Raw genomic sequence first — 25,729 nt, 5'->3', positions numbered from 1 at the left:
ATAATATCAATGTAATCAACTATGATCATCTATAAAATTATAACCATACTTGCACTAATATATTGGCTTGATTATATAACTCAATCACATAACACATACCTTGAAGCCTAAAATACAACCTTTCAACTACTAATGCATGTGGTGCAAGTACATAATAAAAGATGAAATTCTAGTTGACAATATCAAATTAAATTACACATATTTTAAGCTCCAAATATTAGATGCCTATAATAAGAAACAAGATTTTTAAGCCTTTAGTGCTTTCCCTTTGTAGCCCAGAGCTCTAATGTTTATAAAATGTTAAATAGAGGAATGAGTACAATTGATCAGTAATCAAGGTAGTCTATCTAGGCACATGCAATCCAATCAATCATAGTAATGCAAAGTGGAAATTTACAACCTATATATTTACATTTCTAAATCACATAACCATATCCATTCATGTGTTTACTTTTCAACTATGTGTAACATTGTCTAATCACATGCTTAACAATCAAGGTGGAGATAAGCTAAGTTTGAGTTTCTTAACAAATAATAGGATAGTCTCGTTATAAAATAGTGAGGCTAGGGCTAGCCATCAAATACAAAATGATGGCTATACTATATAGATTTATAATTAAACTATTGTTCTAAGGTAAACTCTTACTAATCATGATCATGCAATAAACACATGCTTAACATGCATAGCATGCCATTAATCATTACATCATGCTTAAGGTATTTAACATGCCACATACCTCAGTCACATCATCACATAATCTCATTGCAAATTCATTATATTCAAAAATCAATAAAATTCTTGTTTCCACAACACATTGCCCATTATCACTTAATAGACATATCCATTTTCACAAAATCACATTTATTTCTACAATATTCAAAATTCTCATCATATTGATCTTTGTTGCTCTACTGTAAATCACTTGCGTAAGGATCTACAAGATTAGAATAAACAACAAGACAACATATGAAAACTTTAAAGCCTTAAACACTACAATAAAACTATATATACAGGATGCCTCATAGAGGACGATTGTTAATACAATTGTCCTATATAAGGAGGTGAAAGAATGAGTGCTCTTGAGTAATGTTATAACACATATAGCATGATTATACAAGGAATTGTCTTATATGTGGGTTTTTGGAATTTAAAAAATTCATTTTTTAAATATAAGCACACATAGGATAATTGTATAAGAGAACTATCCTCTATATGTTTAGTATATAGGATGGTTCTCTTTTAAAACCTTCATATATACTCTTTAAAAATTAAAATCCCTTTTCCTTTTTAGTTTGCAAACAAAGTGCAAAGCTTCTTTATCCATTGCATTCTCTCATTTTTGCCATTGATTGGAATGTAATACAAATATATTTATCATCAATTACTCAATTACTTTCATTTTCTACTTCAACAACATATATTTGTCATTTTCTTTATGCAACACCCTTGACAAATGGACAACAACCATGATTGTAGGTGTGATAAAGTATGTTAAAGACATTATCACTCATAGGTAGCTTGCAATCCCCACACAGTATATATCATTTAGTATAAATTTTCATGTTTTAATAAATTTTAATTTTGCTATCAACTAACTTCATTGTCATCTATATTGCAGTACTATCCATGTTGTGTCACACCTTATTTCGAGGATCTGCATATTAATGAAGTCCTTGAAAACTAGAGCGAATTTGCATGTGACAAATAGGAGACAATCAATATGGGGATATTAAGTTAGTTTAGGAATAGTCAAGTTGAATTGTGAAAGAGTGAAGATATTCAACATTGGTAACATTCAACATTCAATCTATGAATAGTTTATGAATTTTTTAGGAATTGTAAGTTAATTATTTTTTAGGACTTATGAATAGTGCACATACATTAATGTAGTTTTGATTATTTTGAATGTAGTTTGATGATTTTATATTGTTCTAGGTATATTTATGTTTTGTATTGTAGGGAGGTTGTTGGGAAAGAAGCCCTATATTTTTTCCAAAAAAAAAACTGGCCATATAAGACAATTGCGGCCATAATTGTCTTATATGGTGTTAAAGATTTCAAATTTGGTTGAATCTAGAAGCTCATATAGGAGAATTTGTTTACAAAATTCTTATATTTTGAATCATATAGGATAGTTCTATAACTGTCATAAATTTATTTTTGCAATAGAGGATGATACGATAAATGACGATTGTCAATGATCCTCTATGGAGTAAAACAACTATCCTTTATAGCCTAATCTATTATAGTGAAAGAAGTTGAAGTGAGCATAATGAGAGGATAACGAAGAAAACAAATGAAGAGCATAGGAAATGAAAATGAACTTGGAAAGCAAAACGGTAGAGAATTGAAAAGGCAAAGGGAGTAGAATTGAAAAGTGAGATGAAAGCGGGAAAGAAAAAGTGGTCCAAGTTAGGAGGAGAAAGTCAACGAAAAAAGAGAAACTGAAATTCATATCTTATAATTGCAAGCATTTAAATGGTGTAATTACAAGTGTAATAAGTTCTGTAAGTATGAAAGATTTTTGGAGGGGAGAGATGGTAATGGAGGACGGAGGGCTCTGCACCAGCACCAACAAATCAAATCCTACCTTGTTTAGATGGTTATTAAACTTAGAAATTTGCACAAATATGACCTCGAAGAAGCTACTTTAGCAACCATATCCTATGACAATGAATGATCCTCCTTTTACACAAAAGTTTTATTGAGGAATTTAAATTTTCAAGTTGTCCAATTATAGATAGAGAGCTTATAGAGGCAATTTATATAGATTTAGAAGGGCAAGTGGATCTATCTCTTGTTTCTAAGATCTCTTTATCCAAAAATTAAAGGAAAGAAAGAGAAAGAAAGAAGACTGATGAAAAGAGTAACAATTGAGACAAAGGGAGAGTACATGTGTAAAATTTCTAGTTAACACATAATTTAATGGTCAAATGTTAGTTTGATTAAGGGTGTGACAAAATTGCATTCTTTTTGAAAGTTTTGGGGAGACATTACTTCAAAAAAAAGAGAGATAATGATTATAATTAAAAAACAGACAATTACAAGATAAACATTGCACCTTTTTTGAAAGTTCTAGCATAATAAAAGATCATTCAAAAAGAGAAAGAAGAAATTTGGAAAAATGAAAATAAAATTTATATAAATGATATTTTAATCTCTTGAAATACCATAATTTCATTGAAATCCTTAAAATTTTATTTTGACATTAATAAATTTATATAAATGATTAAATTGTCCTTGTTGTAAATGACCAAATACCATATTAGGAATTTGACATGCGAACTTATGATTTACTGTTGCATTATTGTAAATATAAGAAGAAAAATTATGATTATTTAAACAAAACTTGTAATTAGCACTTGTTATTTTTAACATTTGTAGCAATATTAAAAATTTGACAAACGAACTTGTAATTTGTTATTGACTTGTTACGAATATAAGAAATAAAATTGTGATTATTTAAACAAAATTTGTGATTGACACTTGTTATTTTCAACACTTGTAGCAATATCAAGAATTTGACATGCAAAATTAAGATTTGCTATTGTATTATTGTAAATATAAAAAAAGTTATAATTATTTAAATAAAATTTGTGATAATTACTTATTATTTCCAACACAATATTAATGACAATTTAGTCATTTATATAAATTCATTAATTAAAAAAATTTTAAGAGACTTTTTAAAATTATGACATTTTAAAAGATCAGATTATCATTTATATAATTTAGAAGTATTTTATTATTATTTTTCAAGAAATTTTGCCAAAAATTTTTTATGTAAGAAAAAGAAGACGATTGTTTGGATTTTTGAGCCAGCCTAACAAGCCTAATAATCAGAAAATGTTTGGTGGTTTGGGAGCAAAGCTGCAATATGATTGGACTAGAAGGTTAAGGGCACCATCAATCCAAGTCACTAATTAACAGTTAAGCATTAAGCAGTATAATTAAACAAAATGGTAATGGTGAATAAATACTACAATTAAGAGAGGAGGTGGGGGATGTTGGGGTGGGGCCCAGAATGTGGGAGTCACGTGTCAGGAAAAGGGACAAGTCGGGAGGATGCCATTTATGTCAACGTACTAAGGTTTGGTTTGATTGCCATATCTTGTTGGGTTGCCGACTGCCTCCCGTTATTTTATTTTCATTTTCATTTTCAGGTGCGGGGGGGACCCCCAAGCATGCGGTGCTCCATTCTTCTGCGCCATCTCATCCAACGGCCCTAAACTCATCATGGGGAAGCGTGATACTGTGAGATTATTTGCAGCTTTCCTCACTCGATTTAAATTTGATAATTGTATTTAATACATGTATTGAAATGTCTTTGTTATATGAACCGTTAAAATTTAAATCAATAATTATGAATTTATATTTGGATTAATGAATAAGTGAATTTATCTGAACCGTTGGTTTGAATTTTAATAATTCAGATGGTACAAACACTCAACACATACACTAAGTATAATCATCGAATTCAAATCCTTTCTCACTTCCCTTTTTCCTGAATTTTTGTGCAAATCTTTGAGATTAGGAATTCTGGTTCACTTTTTTTAAAATTTCACTCCTCATTTAAACATACAACACATTTTTAGTTGAATTACATCTTTCAATTAATTATTTTTAAATTAATATTTTTTTTTTTTGGTTAAGTTCTGTTTGGATTAAAAATTGCTATGAGGCATCACCCGAGAGCAAGGAATGGCCGGGCCAACATAGGATTCCTATAATATTAGCCCAACTCAAGCGACCAAGAAGAGGAGTGAGAGGGTCCAAAGGCAAAATTTGAAGCACGAATGGTTGCAGTTATGGTAGGCAGGTGGAATTCGAATTCCTATTAAAATGTCATTTGCTTACTCGTAACTGGAAGTTTCTTTGACCTTCCCAAAACCAGACTGCATCGGTCAGCTTAATTGATGCTGTGTCAAACCCAAATTAGCCCAATGCAACCTCTTATTTCCAATTAACATCCTCCAGATTTCTTACTTTGCTTTCCCTTCCGATCATCCGAGTGCTCTCTTTGTACTCATGGTTACAAAATGTAGTATCATTTCTTCTCGTGTACTTACGTTCTCTAGACTCTAATTCATTTAGGCACTTCAAAAAATTGTGATAGAGAATATTGGAAATTTATAATTGCTAATCGCAGAACTCATTTAAAAACATAGCCCATTTGGCACGCCTGACAAATTCAAAGGAGCACAATGCCCTGAAAGGGGTTAGACAGGTTCCTTCCCAATATATACATGCCTGAGAATTATTTATTTCACCTCTATTTTTTATTCTAAAAATAGAGATATACATTCATTAAATTTTTTTTCCTGACTTGTTTTTATACACACACTATTTGTATTGATATTAAATCCCAAGATTCATTGTTGACCCAAGGAATGCTTGAGATGTCTTTTTAACACCCAATGATCTTGCAGCTCTCATCAGGCCCTGTCTTTCTTATAAGCTTTCTTCGTCCTCTGTTGATTCTGGCCCACGCTTGCTTTCTTTCTTTTATCATTTTAAATGTATTTTAATCTGACAACCACACTTTTAACTATAAACCAAACATACCTTATTCCTAATCAGTTTTCTAAATTAGAAAACGCGGAAACATACTATATATGCATGAGTTGATTGAGTAAATTTTTATGTCAACTTATTAAATTTATCTTAAAATTCAAAAATTTCTAACTTTGTTCCCATTAAATTGAGTGAGAAACAAAACATTCGAAAACAAATATAAAAGCACTAGCTTATAATTATTATTTTTTTAATAATTTGCTAGGAGTAATATTAAAAAATGTTAATTAATACATACTCTGTAACTTTTGTCAACGCCGTGGACACTCCTTACTATCGTTTTGGATGAAAAATACTATGCCTTTGTCAAGTTGAATATCATCCCTGTTTTCTTCTTTCGCTAGTTATAATAAGTCGCTTTTAGTCCAAATGTGGCACAAATATGAGAAATTTTAAGATAATGTGAGAGGAAGGGTGGGGGCGATCAAACCAGCGGAAGAATTTGCATAATTACATTGTGGCTATGCGATTTCTTCCACTGCTTTGCCAACAGAAATGTTACAAAATGCTCTTGGATTTTTCCTGGTTGAATCCTGATAGCTCCTCCCTCTTCTTGGAAAATAACCAAATAAATAAATTATGCTGATAAACTAATTTATTTATTGCACATATATGATTAAAGAGGTACAAGATCCTGGTTAGGATTAGAAGATAATGTTATTACTCCATATATTTGGATGTCTAAGAAAAATTACAAAGGAAAAAAAAATGGAACAAATATTACAACGACCATGATATCCATGTGTCAATGCATATTTTGTTTCTTATAGTTATCTCAATAAAAATAAATTGAAGGCAAGAATAATATTAAAATTAACATCATCAAAATACTTTAAAATTAAATATTTGGTAAGAATATATTTTCATGTGTTTATTTTTTAAAATAAATATTTTGGAAAATTTTTTTATATTTCTTTTTAAATATTAAATATAATAACTTGAACAAAATAAATTATACAAAATAAGAAATTATAAATCAAAATAAATTCATTGCAATCTTTCATTTTTCTCGTAACAAAAAAATGGTGTAACAAATGAGGGAAAAAATCGATGCAATGGTGCGAGGGAGGCTCAGTATGCCCAAGTGAATGAAGAAGTCAAAAGAATTATCAATTAAATCGCAAGAACATGGGGGAAAGGGGAAGAATAAAAAAAGAAGGGAAAGCCACTTACTCCGTGTCTCTCTGGTCTACTCCCATGCTCTTAAATCGCAAGACACGAGTTCGAACTGGCATCCAGGGCAAAAAAAAAAAAAAAAATGAGGAAGACGAGGTGATTTAACATTTCGAACGTGGAGACAGAAGAACGCACAAAGATGAGAGGATGTAGAAGACATGGAAGAGAGCAGGAATGGACAATTTTATTTCCAAAGTTTCTCCATATGGAGAAAGAATTTTTATCCTCCACTAAATCATGAAACCCCGAGAACCGCATCATATCAAGCCAAAAAATGGACGCATAATCTAAGAAAAAAAGTTAAACAAAAGTTAAAATCATTAATTCAATAGGATTCTCTATCCATGTATTCTATCATCAATTTTTCATAATTTTCATCATGTCGGCATCTTCATTATGTTACAAACATAGAATTTACAAGTCATTTCAGAATACAACAAAATAACCTTACATGAATCATGAAAATCCTAATCCAAGATGCTTAGATCAGATCAGTATGATCAAAAAGCCTAGACAAAACAGAAACTCAGTTAAACTGACCCACCAAAGAAAATCATAGGAACAAAATAATGGGGACTTTTAGTACTTCATCAGGGCAAGGTTATAAAAAAAGAAGCCCTTGAACCCCCGTTTTAGACAATTACCAGAAACTCCCTACCCTAGTCCCTTTTGAAGACACCTAAAACAAAAGAAAGAAAGAAAGAAAAAGCCAGAAGTATTTGGGTGCCTTGGTACCACCTAATGATACCCGTTGCCCATCATATTATCTCCTCTTGTTCGTCAGTACAGCTTAATAAGTTTTTATGTTGCAGATGAGGTATAAAAAGAGCTATGAGCAGAGGATTTATTTTGAGGCACGAATGAAAATCGCTTTTGCTTACTCTCCCATCGTTGTCAGTATCAAATACGACAAACAGATTATGAACCTGCAAATAACCATAACCAGTTATCATAAATCAAACCAAATGAATAGCTAGACGAATGTGAACTATTTCGTCCTGGGAAAAAAGATAACACAAGTGTAAGTTACCTCGTCCTCCTCCAAGTTAGGGATAGCAGGTCGGATGATATCTAGTAACTGGTTTTAAAAAGGAAAAGGGAAAGCAAGCAAGTATTATTTTAACATTTACTTCAAAGCGAACTGAATAAAAGGAAGAAGTAGGATACTTGTTGTTCTGTGATGTAGTCGCTATTGCCGCCCCCACATTGAGCAAAAGCTGATTGACATGCTTGGTGAAATAATGCCTGCTTCATGACATGGGCGGATTTAAACAAGAACTGGCAGAAAATTAGAAACAAGTTAATGTCACTATGAGCTGAATATTACAAGCAACAATGTTAAATCAAACCTAAAGTTACGGTTAGAAACCTTCTGTCAGTGCCAATGTCACCCAGTGTGATACCATCTCTGTCATATTCTAACTAGCAAAATAAGGTAGATTAGTGAATTACCTGTTTAAACGTAATTGTGCCATTCTTCTCCACATCAATGAATGAAAAAATCTGCAATCCAATATGATCATCTTCAGAAAAGAAAAGCAGGAAAAAGAAATATTAAATCATGCAAGAAGAAGAGTTTAAAGCAGCTGAGGAAAGAAACTTGGCAACCCAAACTGCAACGGATGAATTGGCTAGCATATAAAAGGGGAGAGGAAAGAAAGAGAGAAGTGAATATAAGATATGCAACTATCCTTTCTTTTAAGTTTATATATACCACTGCAGCTTTCTAATACTCCTTCTATCATGAATTTTGCATCAATCTTGTTGAGAAACCCAATTAAAGTGGACCTCTCAAAAGATTATCTGTGTCATGTTCTTATAGATTATTATTGTTTAGAATCTTGGCTATCATTTATCATTATCTATAAGGAGGCATTTGATACAATGATTTTTTTTTTTCAATACTCTACGCAATTCAAGGACTAGAATAATAAATTCTCATGTTTGCTACGCAAGTAAAAATAAATCCAGGAATCCCCACAAATTCAAACATTTTTGTTCCCAACTAGGGGGCAGGGGCGAGAATACTATTCCAGTAACCAGAAACTATTATCGTCTATAGATAAAAAGACTAATTTACACACTCATCATTACTTTCAACTTCTAAATTGCTGCGGCTACTGCTACCACCTTTGTGAAAAAAATCAATGAAACTGATGATTTCATTCAATGACTCTGTAGCTGAGAGCATAGTTGTATTTATGTATGTAAAAATGCACACATTGAGGATCAGATATAACTTAACTCACCTAACCATATCATAACAACTAACATAACTTAATCGTTACTTACTCTCTCTGCACCTCTGTAAGAAACAAATAATCAATGCACACGGACCAAAGTATACAGTGAAGATCAATAAACATGTTTGAGATTTTTTTTTCCCAGAAAAAATCCATATTTGATTGTTTGAAATGATGGCTGTGTATTTAATGATGCTAGCATAACACAGGTAAAAAGAATAAATTTTTAATAAATGCACAAGACAATGGGTAGCTGTTCCTTATATTTGTACCCCCAAAAGGCTCTTATTGTCTCTAAGGAGGTACAGAGGGAGTATATAACAACCCTTACACTTTGGTAACTCATTATTGCCAACACCGCTGCCCTTATTGCCTCCATCTTTGCCATTGCTATTGCTACCTTCGACTCCATTAGCTTTGTCATCATCTTCCCCTTCATCACTTCCATATCCACCCTCACCTCAACCTCTACCCCCCAAACCAAAAAACCACCGCCAGCACTATTAACGTTATTAACTTTCTTATGAAAATAATGTTGATTCATAAGTAATTATAATTTCTTTGAATTAAAGATCATCATTGATATCTAAGAATAGTTTTCTATGGTTTTAAGGAATACTATGACTGACACAGAGACATGAATTTAACATGCTATCGAATGCATGGTTAGACCTAGTAATTATTATTATAAATATTAAATGTAAATATTCCTTATTGATATTCAGTTTTTCTAAGGGATTGGGTAGAATCTGATTGAATGAGATTTTATCTCATAGGATTGTTGACTGATTCTGGTCCTTGATTTACGAAGAGAATATTGCTCTCACTCTTGTATATATGCATACAATACCTGAATGATCAATAAGTAGACTGCTTATTCACTACATGGTATTAGAGCTGGTCACTTCTCAAGTGAATTCTGACGCCGAGCAGTCCAATTCAGAGAGCATCGTAGACAAATCTTCTCCAATTACAAAGAGTGATGGGTCCTCGCTGTATGATCTACACAAGGTTGGTGGTCCCTTTAGGTTGACTACTAACCACGATGGATCCTTGAGATCGTGACTATGAAATTGACTGGCGCAAACTATCGAACATGGGCACAAGCCGTGAAACTTGCTGCTGGAGGCAAGAGTAAGATGGGCTTCCTTGATGGCTCATCAAAAATCCCAAATGAATTCAAAGTTGAAGAAAGGCAACGATGGTGCCTCAACAATTCTCTAGTTTCATCATGGCTCATTAACACAGTGATAAAGGAGGTTTAGCAAAGTTTTATGTTCTTACCTTCCACGCACGAGATTTGGGTGGCTATGCGAGATTTTTATTCGGATGGAAAGGACTTAACACACCTTTATGAACTCAAAACAAAGGCATGGGCCATTCAACAAGGTGAACGAGACATTGCTGCCTTTTGTTTAGAGCTCCGTACGTTGTGGCAAGTGCTTGATCTCATGACTAAGGTGGAATGGTCAAGTGCTAGTCCTGCTAGTATTCCTAATCATACTCATACAAAATGATTTGTTACTTTTATTGACGATCACACTAGGTTGTGTTGGGTTTACTTGCTACAAAATAAATCTACAATTCCATTTGTTTTTTCTGAATTACACACCATGATCAAAACTTAGTTTGACACCACCATCTAGGTACTCCACACTGATAATGAAACTTAATATTGTAATAAGTCAATGGAAGCGTTTTTGAAAACCCATGGCATTATTCATAAGAGTACATGTCCAAACACCCTGCAACAAAATGGTATTGCTAAAAGGAAAAAAAAAAACCAATTGGAAGTGGCTCGTGCTCTAAACTTTTCTAGGGCGATGCAATCTTTATCGCCACTTACTTAATATATCGGATGCCCAGCCGTGTTCTGTCTCATGTTACGCCACTTGATAAATTGAAAGAATCTCATTCTATCACTCATCTTGATACCAATCTTCCACTTAAAATCTTCAGTTGTACAGCTTTTGTTAATTCTCAATAGAAGTTCACGCTAATGCTGAATGGGGAGGAACCTACAAGGATAAAAGATCAACTTCAGGTTACTGTTCATTTGTGTGGGGAAACCTTGACACCAAGAAAAGTCAGAAGCACAAGGTTGTTTCTAACATGAGTCCAGAAGATCAATTGGTGGTTACTTCACCTTTGTATGGAGTAACCTAGTAACATGGAAAAGTAAGAAGCAAACTGTTGTATCCAAAAGTAGTGTAGAAGCTAAACTTAAGAGCTGTGGCTAATGGAGTATGTGAAAGGATGTGGATAATATGTGTTCTGAAGGCTTGAGAATTGAGGTTGGATCACCCTTAAAAATGTGGTGTGATACTATGGCAGCACGTCAAATGATTCAGAATCCAGTTCATCATGACATAACTAAATATGTGGATATTGACCGGCATTTCATAAAAGAAAAGATGGAATCAAGGGTGATTGACTTGTCCCAAATACGTTCTAGCTGTCAAGTTGCTGATGTTCTTACCAAACCATTAGACAGAGGCAAATTCGAATACTTTAGAAGCAGGCTAGGCATGGAAGATATCTACTTGCCAGCTTGAGGGGGAGTGTTAGTGTGGCACACCTATTGGGCCTTGGGCCTAAAACCCTGAATCAATAACTAGGTTAATTAACCTAGGAATTAGCGCCATCTATGAGTCTATAGGGATCAGATTTGATTTTTAATTTTCTGTTTCATCTAATCCCTAGAATCTCAGCCAAATCCTCTCTATTGATTGAGGGTTTCTTGAATCTATTTATTTAAATGTTTCTATAATAAAGTAATACATTACGGCATCACAAAATCATTCAGAAGTAGACTGCTAATTCACTACAGAATGTCAAAATATTTTTGAGAATATTGAGGTTTGAGCAAACACAAGATTATTTCTATCTTCAGAGTGTCGTAAAGAAAAAGAGGACATGCCACAAGTGAATTCCATTAGTGCAAGCCCTGTTCACCATACTTCTTATCTTGGATTTTATGAAGCTCTTGTGGACTTGAAACATATTGATCAGAACTTAACATAAGCAATGTGACAAATAGTTCCATGGAACAGTGAATGGATTGTGGGATAAAAATGAGGAAAAGAAGAGAAGTAACAAGGGAGAAGGGGCTGAGGGATTAAAAGTAATAATTGCTTAGGATGGGTTTCTACTTTGGAATTAAAAAGGAGATTGCACTTAATCAAGTAATAGCTTTGATAACATAATAGCAAAATGCCTAACCACATAAAGCAAAGAGCTGCTATGTTGCTGGTTTAAAACATTCTATCCCTACTTTACAAGGCATAACAACACACAACAAAACTATAATGGATCCAAACAACTAGTATTGTTGAGAAAGAAAGCAGTCATTTGTTAACTAACCTCATCGGCTAGAAGGCAAGCTTTAAGTCCTAAAACCCTCAAGAAGTCAGGATACTGAACACGACCACTGCAAGTAGAATAAAAATTTTATCATTAAACCCATAAATGCATGGAACAGTTCCACCAACATATGACTTCATGTAGATCACTGATAAGTACCTAAAAGAGGGGACAGAGCACGAAGGAACACTAACAGGGATGCTATGATCATATGGAGTGCGTGCGTAATGTGAAAACAAGTGAACTAGAGTAGCACAGAAATTATATAAAATCATATATACTGTATTATCACCCACAATACGTATATGGACAGGGGTTCAATTCACTCTACCACGTCTCATATCAGATCAATGGAAGAATTTCATGCCAGTATAAAAGTTCCATTGATGCTATGCTTAAAGCTTAGATCCTCAATCCTCGAAGCTTCAGGTTAAGGGAAAAAATTCCAAAAGGAAATAATTATATTCCAGAACTAGTTAGGCTTAAAAACTTCAGGTCAAGGGGCAGAAATATTAATATGTTGACCACCCAAGAGAAATCTTTCATACAATTATGAAATACTTCAATCTTTCACACACCCCCCCCCCCAACCAAAACCCCAAAAAGAAAACACAAAAAAGAACCCAAATTTATTAACAGATTCAACTGAGAAAAAGATACCAACTATTACCAATAAACAGAGCTTTACTGCAGAATTTATTTTTCCCTAAAAAGAAAATAATGAGTGTCTATAATGACTGAATAGTCAATTGCTTACCATCAAAATACAGAATCAATTATTAACAAATATTGTTTCCCTCGTACACGTACAAGAAAAGTTTTACGTGTTGATTACAAGTATGCTCTAATAGTACCTGGGATCAGGATTCATGGAAAGGAATTTATCCAGGAATTCCACAGCTTCCATGCTACTTACACGGATGAACTGTAAAGAAACACAACTTTACTTTATCTTTCAAACAAATGCAGCAAGTAATATGGTCTAATTTAAAAAATACAGACTAGATTATCTTAAATCAAACTGGAGTATGGGAAACAACCAAAGTTTGAGAATCTCAGACTACAAATACGAAGATATAGGTGGGTGGTGATCAAAGACACATAGGTGTCATACAGGCCCATATCACTGACGGAAAAAATGAACAAGAATTTGGCTTGTTGCATATTTTCAGTACTACATATTGAAAGAGTAATCAAACTTGTCATTATGAAGGACCACCTCAACTCAACAGATTAAACTATTAAGTATTAAGTAAAGGATCATTAATAAAATCATAATCTCTGATACATCCTTCCTTATGAAAGCCCTTTGAGTTCAGGTGTGAGCAAAGCACTGCAGTACTCGCGATGAGACTGCAAATATCAGATTTCTAATCAGCAACCACTTGGTCATGGAGATGTTGGTACTAGTTGTTTACAACAATAACAACAAGTCTTATTTCACTAAGTGGGATCGGCTATATGGATTGCAAGATGCTATTATACTCTATCGTTATCAAACTTTTAAAAATATTGTTAATTAAGAGGGCTTGATCCACAACTTCCAAAAGTGTTCTCTTTGACTTTCCTCTACCCTTTTGATAGGACTTAAAGTTATCTGTTCCACTGTCCTCACAAATGCCTCTCGTGGTCTTTTTTGTGCATGTCCAAACTCCAAACCATCTCAAATAATTTTCCGCCCATTTTCCTTCAATAAGTATGATGCTACTTTTTTCTTGTATATGGTTATTTCGGATTTTATCTTTACGTGTATGTCCGCACATCCATCTCAACATTCTCATCTCTACTACTCCAACTTTATACTCTTACTATCTCGTTAAAACAAAACATTCACTACCATATAATATTATTGGTCTTATAGCAATTCAATAAAACTTCCCTTTAAGTTTATTAGGTATGTTAATATTACAAATAACTCCATCAATTTCCCATTAAGTTGAATAATAGCTCTCAAATATCTAAATTTTTTCACTTGAGGTATAATCTAATAACCAAATTTTCCTTTAAGTTTATTGGTACTAATTGTTTAATAATGAAATAATCTATAACATTTTACCTTTTCTTGACAAAAAATAAATTATTGATGAGAAGAGAGAGAATAAGAAAAACCTAAACAGAGGACAAGAAAGCAATATAACACAACAAACAAGAAAAGGAAAAGAAATAATGACAGAAAGAAACAAAAAACAAAGGGAGAGCAATGTTATTTCCAAATTCATCAAGCAACTACAGAGGATTGCTCCTGGGAACAATTAAATTTAAGATGCCCTTCAATTTGTGGGCCCATGAGGGTCAAATGTCAATTGCATGAGTTGCATACAGCCGTAAACTGAGTAATACTGTTGGACATGCAATTTGAAAGGGAAAAGAGAAAGGCAGGATTTTGTTTAGACGCCTATAAATCTGTTACTGGCTGAAAGAAATAATTTACCAGGTAACATGACCACATCATCAAAGAACAGAATATAAGAACAGAAGATGGTTCTATTTTGGCATAAACAATTAAAGTGCATTAATTTTTAAGGACTCACTGATTCCATTCTAGCCAATTCAACCATATAAACTGAAGGGTTCTCCTGAAAAGTCCAACAAGGTGAAATATAAGCAGAAAAGACAGGATTGTAAAGGTGCACAAATAACAAGTGTAGCACTTCACTTGCTAAAAAGAAACTTCATGCTATGATGAGGAAATATTTAACACTACTCTATATCCTAAGATGACCACTTGATCATTGCAACACTATTTCCAGTGCGTTGTTTTCAAGAAAAAAATACTTTATCAATTTCATTCAGAAAAATATTTTAAAAAAAAGGAATATGAAGATAGGAGTAGAATTTGCATTGGGAAAGTGAATAATAAATTAAAATCTTTACCCATGATACAGATTGAGGATTTAGAAGTGGATTTAGGGTTTCAAAGAGTAAGATATGATTAGAATAGCGTTTTGGGATTTTGATGTTAACTTTGGAATATCAAAGGTCATTTTAGGGTAATGGCTCAAGTTTCGGATTCTTTTATTTCCCCCAAAAAATGGACATGTAACTTGAATAGAAAACCCAAAAAAGGCACATTTGCTATATTGTCAACTGCTCCACCTTGGTGGTTTCTCAATGATTCGTGTAGCCCTCCCTATATGCTATACCTTCAACTTTGTAGAAGGTGCACAAATAGAACTTATTGTAATTTTTTTTGGCCTGAAGAAAAAATATATTGATTTTAGATTTGAGTTTATGGGTAATGATAAAAAAAATTATTTGCTAATGGCTAATAACATAAAATGCAACAAGTGATAAGATTAATGCAGATTAACATAATGCACTATCAAAGAGAATAAAGAGTCATTTATAAAAATGTACAAAACAAATTTTAAGATCTCAAGCAACTAGGCTGAAGATAAATTGCTGAAAGAAGTATTAAGAAATGCACCTGTTTCGCCTCCTGTGCTTTCATAAAAAGCATCAAGTCCCCAAAAGAATGTCCTGTTTGCACAGTATTTAATGAATTTGCCATAACACGACTGGTCTGCACATGTCCATGTTTATTAGTTATCAATTACCCACACAAGTTATGAAAGATGGAAAAACAGCATGAGAAATAACCTAAATTCAGACATCAAAGTGAACACAATAATAGTCCAATCCAAACTCAGAAGAGATAACATAATTTTAAAAAAATGTAAAATAAATGAATTTATAAGTTATGCACCATGAAAGGCGTGATGCAATGGATAAAAGTAAATAAAATTCATTCTTAAACGAGAACATGCTTGAATTTAGAGAATAATTGTTTTTCAAAAACAAGCTTTCTCTTCCTCAACTCAATTCTAATTATAAAATAATCAGATTAAGAAAGTTTAAAGCATAGAAGTTCTCATCTCGTGATTGTTTTCTAAATTATGCAGCCAAAGAATAAGTTTCAAAACAAAAAAAGGGGGAAACAAGAATTGAATGGTGCAGGGGGATAAACTCACCCGCTCAGCAAATTGTGAAGCGGTCTCCTTTTTATCATCCAGAGCTGAAATGACTGGAAGGTACTCTACCTGTGTCATTTAAGAATGTTTTAAATTACTTTGGGAACAAGCGTACCAAACTAGGCAGCACACAACCCAAGCTGCAGGCCCAGTTAAAAAACAGAGAGAAAGCGAGGAGGGGGGGGGGGAAGAAAACCACCTCCAAAGAAACAAATCCTCAGGGGAGTATACCTCAAAAAAATTATGGAACTGAGTGAACATCCTGAACATGAGCCTTGCTAAAGAAACATTACCCCTATGAAAAATTGCGTGCCAAAAAAAAAAAGTGATCAGACACCAGTTGAAACAACAAAATGATGGTATAATCATAAAGAATTTCCTACCATGACTGGTCAAAGTGTACATGAGGATAGCGAACTATTGCAGGCTGAATTGGGTAACCAGGAATAAATGCACCAAGTTGAAAGGAAATAAGATTTCGGCCATTAGTTGTGGTTCCCTCTGGAAACAAAAGTACTCGAGGAAATCTATCGCTAGAAGCCCTTCTCTGTTATTCACATCCTTGAAAGCAGATTTCTGTATCAGATAGCTTATAAATTGATAACATGATAACATATATGAAACAAAATCATACACAAAACATAGTAATCAAATTATATGATTCACAATGTGAATCTTACAGCTTTCAATGAGTCACAAAGATAGTTTATAAGTCCACACAGTGCTGTATTGTTGTTCAATGTTGTCTGTGCCTTTAATAAAAAACAAAGACATCAACCGAAATTATTTCAAAAAAAATTAGTTACTTACAAATTTATGATTAATGAGCTTCTCAGTTATCAGCTTAGATTTAAGTACTTTCTTCACTATGGAAACAGATTTGTTATACCTCTACACATACCGTATGGATATCAATATGCAATATTTTATAATTCAAGCTATATTTTACTTGCTGCTAAACCAAGATTCAAAAGGTTTTTACAATTCAGATTCAGAAATAAGCTTCCAAATTCATGATATGCGCAATAACAATTTACTAACTACAACCCAAACTAATCTATTACTTGGTCTTTACAAGTTCTAAGGATTCATTCATCTTTCTGTTGAGTTCCAAACTTTGAAAATCTGAAACTTTTGAAGTTGAACAGCATGCATTATTCTTAATTGAACTTTAATGTGGCACACTATCCTTTAAATTGCAAAATCAGTATCATTTTCTTGCATCAACTGATACCGAGCCTCTGAAAACACAGCAGTGACAATAATAAAAATACAGAGAATTTTTTTCTTTTTAAAGGATTACTGATCAAATGAGGACAAGGAAACTAATAGAAAACTTCTACCTTTATTTCTTGGACAGCCTGCTTCCTTGATGACGGTGAGAACCTATTGACATATACTACCTAAAAACATGAAAGGGAGAGGAAATATCAAATTTCATAAAATTGCACTTGTCATCATACCAAGTGGAAGGTGGGTTTTAAGGTTTCATAGTTCAACAATGCTCAAAACGGGTCTCTCTCTCTCTCTATCTGTGTAGTCTATATACACGTACAGTTTTTCTCTAAATTGATTTTGAAGGACAAACCATGTGACAGGCTAACAGCAAACCCATTCCCAGTTTGAACAGTCAATTCTCAAAAGAATAGAAAAATGCAAACCACTGCATGTTATCTTAAATATGAAACAGAGCACACAAAATGTAGATAGAAAAACAAATTACCTGCATTGCTCTAATAATGGTGCCAACAAAAGGTATAGAGTCATGGGACTCTGATGCCACAATGGTAGGAAATAATTCATAGAAGAAAAAGATGGGCTCAATGTAAGATACATGATTAGATACAATTATTGGAGCAGTTTCCCTTGGTGCAGGTCTTCCCTTCCGTCTTATCCAATGATAACTGCAATGGACAAAAGAATGCAACATCAGAGAAGGTTTAGTTCTAGAACGCAGAACCTAATTAGTGGGCAAGTTGTAGTTAGTGGGCAGTCAGTCAATTAAAAGTTCATATACTCCACACTTCCTCAATTTATTTACGGCGTATATATTTCATACGGAAAAGTGAAGTTGAAAGCCTGTAAATGCGGGAGGCTATTATATGATGATGTGTAACTTGTATGATTAGTTGAACGCCAGTGAAATTGAGGAGGCTACTATATTTCATATTCAAAAATGAGGCTCCATTAAGAATTTACGTATGACTGTATGAGGTCTTTCTTTTCTATAATCGTAATTCCCGTATGATAAGTAAACCAAAAAATTGAAAAGTAAAAATTTTGATGGATCAGTAAATCAGATTTTTAGCATAACATTGCAGTTTGAAATAACAAGAAAGTTACATGCTTCATTTTCGCAAGCAATAAGTCATGTCCTTACGCTTTTCTCTCCACTCAATAACTTCAACGCTTTTCAGCCCAGGCTAGATGAATTAAATAAGTGAATTCGCATCCTCACTAGCTAATTTTGCTTGAGAAAAAAAATATTGGCAAAATCCAACATACCCAAAAGAAAAAAGTATGCAGCGGCTGCACATTCTGGTGACCCACATAAGCCTGCATCTCCATCTCGGCATCGGATTCTGCTTATCCTTCCATCCCTCAAGGGCCAATCTCGTGGCGACATACCCGATCGACAAAGCGAGTCCAAAGAGAACGAGACGGACCAAGGCAATCGGCAAACAAACGACGATCTTCAACCACTCGTAGACGCCCTCAATGTGCGGCGTGTTGTTGCGGAACGGATCCACTGTAGTTGGCAGAGACACGTACAAGTCCTCGCACCCGAGAGATCGAAACGGATTGCAAGAAGCCACTACGGTTTCGCCGTTCGACCGATGGTCGTGACGATGCTGGAAATTGCTGTTGTCACTTCCACTGTGGGATTGAGTCGATGAGCGTTCAGAGTCATCATCGCGCATCGTCAAAACCACCTGATCGGAGGGTTGGGAAGGAAGGAGAGGGGAGGTAATGCCATGGTCCACCATTGTTAGTTTCTATGAGAACGGTAGGAAGAGAGGAAGACGCAGAAGCAGCAAGAAGCTGCTATACAAAGGGGAAAACCAGAGAAGGGAAAGGTAGGTGGAAACTGGAAATCCAATATTACCGCGGAACAAGATAATGACACCAACACATGCATATATAGTATCGTACCACTGCTTAGTTTGGGGAAAAGAAGTCAAAACATTACGAATGCCTTGTCCTTTTTAATTTTTTTTTAATTAAAAGGGATTATGCAAATGACAAATCAAAACAGATTACATCATATAAGAGTTCCTAGTCGCTTTTATCATAAACCTGTTTCAGGAGAAAAGGTGTAATGCCTTGTCTTCTAGGCCGGTAATTGGACCAAGTGAGATGACAGGCATTAATAAGTTCAAAAAAATTTAAACTAATTTATTTTAAATAACAATAGCCATTCTAATTTTTAAATCTATATGCTCTTCTAAGATTAAACTTCTTAAAACACAAACCTCCTATTTATTTTTTAAAACTTTATTTCTATTTATTCAATTTGTAATTGATTGTTAAATCATGTGTATTGAATTCAAGTTTTTTTCTTTAAATATAAATATTGTCTAAAAATCATTCAAGATACCAGAAAAAATTTAATGTATATATATTTTAGATTTTTTTAATTATATTTTAAACTTTTAATTTTGCAAATTTATTTAGTTATTAATTTTTAAAAATATATAAATATATAAGTTGTCTGAAATAAATAAATAATGATTCAAACATGTGTATACAAAGAAAAATGTTAATAAAACTAACTAAAGTTATCATGGGTGATAAAAACTTTTAAAACTTAAACAAGCAAGTAGGAGTTTGAATCTCAACCCTTGTGCATGTAGTGATTTAGTTGGAAGAGATAAGGTATTCAAAATCAAACTGATCATTGAATCAATCAAACCAACGGGTTACGGGTTAGTGGTTCAACCAAGATTGAATCGAGGGTCAACTCAGAGGAAAAATCGATCGTGATTAAAATAATATAAGTTAAATAAAAAGACATCAATCATGAAAACATTCAATCAAATTCAATATTAATCTCTAATACAAGATGCAAATAGAGCAATAATTATAAAATTATAACCACACAAAACTCTAATAATAATAAAAAAAATACAACTTTTTAAATATTCGTTCTTACAATTACAATTTACAACCCTTCAATTATCAAAAAGTCTAAAACTAATAATCACTAACACTAAAATTATCAACAATGATAATCATAATTCATAAATACTGAGCAACAATTAGACAAATGAACAACAACAAATAATGAAAGATTAAAACAACTAAGACACAATTAACTTAGAAGAATACTGAAACTTTTAAGTTCAAACTTACAATTAAGGCTCTCTATTTAAAATTTGAACCAAGATGATAAAATGTAGTTTAATTGTCTTGCCCTCTGTTGCCTTGCTTTTTTAATTTTAAAGCTGAATTTTTTATTTTTTATTTAGTTTTTACAATTAAAAAAACAAAAAAAGTAAACTGGCTAATCTAAGAACCCAATCAAGTTAGCCGGATTATTTGGGTTGACCTTAGGTTACATCGGGTCAGTGGCTGACTAGTTTAGGTAGAAACCTAGGCCAAAAAAGAAATTGAATCACTGGTTGACAAATTGAACTGCCCGATTCAGTCCAGGTTTCTATACAATAAGAGGAGGTCTGGCATTTTTCTTTCAATATCTTTGAGGAAATAATCTCTACTATTAGAGGAGTCTACTCTCTACACTATAAAAAAAATTAATAAAATAGGGATGTAATATATAATAACAAATAATTAGTCAATATAATGTATGTTTATATTTTATTATTAATTTGTGCAAAATATTTTTAAATTATTTATTTAAATATTGATACTTAATTATTTAAATTTCCTTAAATTGAGAGGAGAGGTGGCGGACAATTAAATTTTGAAAACAAATTAATAAATTTAAGTTTTGTAGCACAATTAAAAATGAAAATAAAAATAAAAATATTTTAGAATCCTTAATGGAATGTGATAGTATAAAAAATTGGATTAAAGTGTACTCCCTCTGTTAAGAAATATAAGGCATTTTTAACTGAATCTAGCCCCTAATAAAGTAGTTACTTATTTTTAAACTAACCTTATCTTTTCATATTTACCTCTATTAAATACTATATAATAAATATAAATTATTATCAATTAGAGTACTTTAAAAAAATGATTATACCTCAAAAGACTAAAAATGTCTTATATTTTTTAATATTCAACTCCTCAAAAAATACATTACTTTTTTGAATGGAGGGAGTAAGTTTTAAAAATAGATGAGGGGTATTTTTAATTTAATTAAAATGGAAGGATTTTAATTGTATTTTACTCTTTTTACATTCTCATAAATTTATATGTGTAATATCCTACCATGGGGGAAGGGAAGTACATTTTGTATGAAAAAATTTTATTTTATACATAATGCCATTTAAAGGAATTGGATTGTGAATTTTTGGTTTGAGTCACATAGGGTTGTTTGTTTTCTATTTTTAAAACTTTTTTTATTTTTAAAAACACAAAAATTTAAAAATTCCTTTTTCTAAATATTTTGAATTTAATTGTTTTCAAAAATAATTCCTTTTTTTGTTTTCAAAAGAAAAAAATAGAAATAACTTTAAAATATTTTTTTACTTTTTATTTTTAAAATGTATTACTTTTGATTATTGAAAATTACATTTATCTTGACAAATTTCTATCACAAAGAGCCACTATTACTTGCTTATAACCATCACTATTAATTTATTTTTTAATTTTAATTTTTTAAAATTAACATAACCAAACAAATTTTTATTTTGTTTTTTTTGGAAAATAATTTTAAAAACTATATTACAAAATAGTTTTTAAAAACAAACAAAATGAGAATAGAAGCCAAACAAAACCATAGCTTATTGTTGTTATTTTTATTTTCAAAATTTCAGAATGTTAATAAGACTCTTTATTAACTAAAATATAGAATTTTAAGACATGAATTTTATTTTTTATTTTATTTTTTTATTCTTTAATATACTCCCTCCTGTAAAAAATATAATGCAATTTTTTAAAAAGTTAGATGTTAAAACGTGTAAGACATTTTAGTCTTTTAAGGTATAATTATTATTTTAAAGTATCTTTATTAAATAAATTACTTTATATTTATTTTAAAGGTGAAATACCTTATTGAATAGAGGTAAATATAAAAATATAGGGTTAACTTGAAGATAATTAATTATTTTATTGAGGGTGAGATTTGATTAAAAATATGTTACACTTTTAAACGGAGGGAGTAACTTTTTTACAATATTGCACATGGTAATTTATTTATTGTTTATTATTAAAAATTAGATTCTTTAGTTTAGGAAAGTCTTTAGAATAAAAATAGGAAGAATTTCATTAAAGGATCATTGAAATGAAAATAATATGAAATATCACTGTAAAATTTTTGCCTTAATTGAGATTAAATTATAAATTAAAATGATCAAAATAACCTTCTTCAATTAGAATAAGGCACGTGAATAAAATTAACAAGTAATGTTGTGAGTCTAACTAGTTAATTAGTTACTTAAAAAATAACTTGACAAATAATGATTTATTATATGTTAGATATTTAACATGTAATATAATGGATTTAACAAGCAATGATAGGGAATTAATGAGTACATTATGTGTCTAATAAGTTAAACATTATGGAATAAGTAACTTAAGTAATGTATTTATTATAGGCTAGATGTTAAACAAGTAACATAATGAACTTAACAAATAATATTATTTTGAACATCTAACCAATGATAAATCATTACTTCTTAATTTATTTTTTATTTAATGTAATTGACTTCTCAAACTCATAATATTACTTGTTAATCATTTGTCATTATTTGTTAAATCCATCATTTGTCTTGTTCAATTAAACTCAAGAATGATATTGTAGTCATTTGGCTGTACAATTTAATTTCAATTTAGATCCAAAATCTTGTAGTGATGTTCTAGATTGTTTTTGAATCTCATTTGTAAATAAATCACATTGGTGATCCTTTAAATGAAATTATCAACAAAAAAATGAGATATTATAGTATACTCTTTTTGATTTTATTTATAGGGTACTTTTTAAAAATAAATTTTAGTTCAAGATGTAGAATATATTGTACTCCCTCTATTAAAAAATATAAGATATTTTTTAAAGAGTTGAATGTTAAAAAATACAAGACATTTTTAGTTTTTTAAGGTATAATCATTACTTTTTTTTAAAAGTGTCTCTATTGATAGTGATTTTATATTTATTATTAGATATTTATTAAGAGTAAATATAAAATATAGGGTTAATTTGAAAGTAGACAACTATTTTATTGGAGAGTGAAATTCAGTTAAAAATGTTTTATATTTTTTAATAAAAAAATAATAATTAAATGACTTTTTAATTTTATTATTTCTTAATTAACATAAAAATATTTAATATAATTTTATTATTATTTAAGATTAAAGATAAAAATAAAATATATTTTATTTTTATAATATAAAAATACTAACTATTTTTAAAATATATAAATGATTGAAAATTTTTTATAATAAAAATTGGAGAGAATATACTTCATGTGAAAACTTGATGTGTACATTTTCAAGAAAGAAAAGCAGTTCATTTATTTTCCGCGTATGATCCCTTTTTCCGCCGCTTGTCGCACGATGGGTTATATCATTAATTAAACATCATAAAGTTGCCAGCCACGTGCTCCAGATGGAGCCTGCCCACTTGTTTGGTCACTTTTTTTTTTGCCCCTTGATTTGTATCTTTGATTTATTTGTTTTAAAATGGAACAAGACCCTAATACGATTGGGTCAAGATCTTACAAAATTGTTGACCCTGATTTGATGTTTAATGAAACATATTCAATATTAATATCCCCACACACACAAAATGGCCTTAAAGAATTTAAATGACAAAATTATTTCCTCTCATTTGACATTATTTGAATCACTTTAAATACCTATTTAGTTATTAAAAAAAAATAGAATGGAATGAATTGATAAAAAATAAAGTAAATTAAAATCATTAATTGATAGAGGGATGGAATATACAAAGAGGAGAGCCATTGAATAATAGAAAAATGGGGATAGGAATTGATACAAATGAGGTCATTAATTCCCACTTTCATCCATGGATCATACAATAACTCTTCTCTTATTATAATTTCTATCCCTCTATCAATTCAAGACCCCAATTTAATTTATTTTATTATCTGCAACTCACTCCAATTCTTTCTAAGAACCAAATGCGCCTAGAGTAATACTCACATTCAAATTCAACTCTATAAATTTATGCCCCTAACGTTATTATTTTGATTTGGTCTCACCGGTGAGAGTAACTTTTTTTTTTTGGGAGAAAATGGGAAATTATATTCAATCAAAGGAATCCGGTAGCGTGCTTGTGGTGATGCAAAGGAGGATTGTGATCAAGGACATCACGATATTTAAACAGAAATTGATTGATATGAGATTGTTGTTTAGTGGGTTTTCAGAAGATAAGTTTAATTAGTATGATTTGTAGATCTGGACCTTTCTGCAGAATATACAATTAGAATTTTAGAAGGAATAACAACGCGGATTAGCTTGCAGTAGATATATATACACAAGATGGATAATGCATATTTGGATTGTCAAACGAGTATGAAGACAATACGGAGAAAATTAGCATGCCTCCATCCAGTGATGACATGCATAGCTCAAGAAATGGTTCAGTTTCTGTTTTTTGTTTTGTTTTGTTTTTGGAGGATAACTATGAAATGTTCAAGGATTGAAATTTGAAAGGAAAGCTAGAGAGTTGGAGATAATATGAAATTACTAAGATGAGAGTAGATAATATGAAATTACAGTTTGGGTGGATGAGAAGAGAACCTGATGCCGGGGCATGTGGCTTTGATGGAAGCAACATGAATTTACAAGTCATGAGATAACTAAAACTAATTAGTAACTACCGTGTGCCAGCGTTCATGACCCTGACGTCACATGATGACAACTTTAAATCCGGCTCATTAAAAATTCAGCTAAAATATGTCAAAAAACACACCAAAGGAATGAAAAATTCATTACCCCCAAAAAGGTCACAGGATTCATGACTACAGATAGATAGCACAGCCCGCTAAAGAATAAAAAATATTTGTCCTCAAAATCATAAATAATAGAAAATTACTTTACCTTCGTAACGAACAAATTACATATATAAAACATTCAATTTGGTAAAATATTTTGTCCAAAACAAGTTTTGCAAAATGTTAATTAAATTAAATGATGGGGAAAAAATGTGAAATATCACCTTCTGTCCAAGTCTCACAGATGAAAATTATTTTGACGAGACGATAGAATTCAGATTCCATTTTCCAGCTACTTCGCTGCAATAATCCGAAAATGCT

General features: G+C 31.6%; 1 protein-coding gene across 1 annotated transcript; it reads right to left on the bottom strand.

Moving 5' to 3' along the window:
• Window positions 1–7,071: 7,071 nt before the first annotated feature.
• On the bottom strand, window positions 7,072–19,440 carry LOC129290791 (lysophospholipid acyltransferase LPEAT2). The gene is made up of 14 exons (XM_054927795.1): window positions 18,834–19,440; window positions 18,052–18,232; window positions 17,672–17,731; window positions 16,712–16,875; window positions 16,560–16,623; window positions 16,329–16,397; window positions 15,785–15,880; window positions 14,889–14,933; window positions 13,212–13,282; window positions 12,358–12,424; window positions 8,204–8,254; window positions 7,919–8,029; window positions 7,782–7,829; window positions 7,072–7,677 (listed from the first exon to the last, which is right to left on the bottom strand). Exons 1-14 carry the CDS (start codon window positions 19,313–19,315, stop codon window positions 7,510–7,512), a joined length of 1,677 nt encoding a protein of 558 aa, XP_054783770.1. The 5' UTR covers window positions 19,316–19,440; the 3' UTR covers window positions 7,072–7,509.
• Between the last annotated feature and the right edge of the window lie 6,289 nt (window positions 19,441–25,729).

This window comes from Prosopis cineraria, unplaced genomic scaffold (assembly GCF_029017545.1).
Source record: "Prosopis cineraria cultivar Desert tree isolate PC_DT_omini unplaced genomic scaffold, ASM2901754v1 PC13, whole genome shotgun sequence".
Lineage (NCBI taxonomy): Eukaryota > Viridiplantae > Streptophyta > Magnoliopsida > Fabales > Fabaceae > Prosopis > Prosopis cineraria.
Note: the sequence above shows the minus strand (reverse complement) of the source record. Positions and strands in the feature narration are given on the sequence as shown.

Bases quoted from the DNA above. Each gene is read 5' to 3' on its own strand.
- LOC129290791 (XM_054927795.1), bottom strand. From the start codon at position 19,315: ATGGTGGACCATGGCATTACCTCCCCTCTCCTTCCTTCCCAACCCTCC. The intron at 17,732-18,051 runs GTAATTTGTTTT...TCATGTTTTTAG, and splicing joins CCATTATTAGAGCAATGCAG to GTAGTATATGTCAATAGGTT. The intron at 16,624-16,711 runs GTAGGAAATTCT...AATTTTTCATAG, and splicing joins GTACACTTTGACCAGTCATG to GGGTAATGTTTCTTTAGCAA.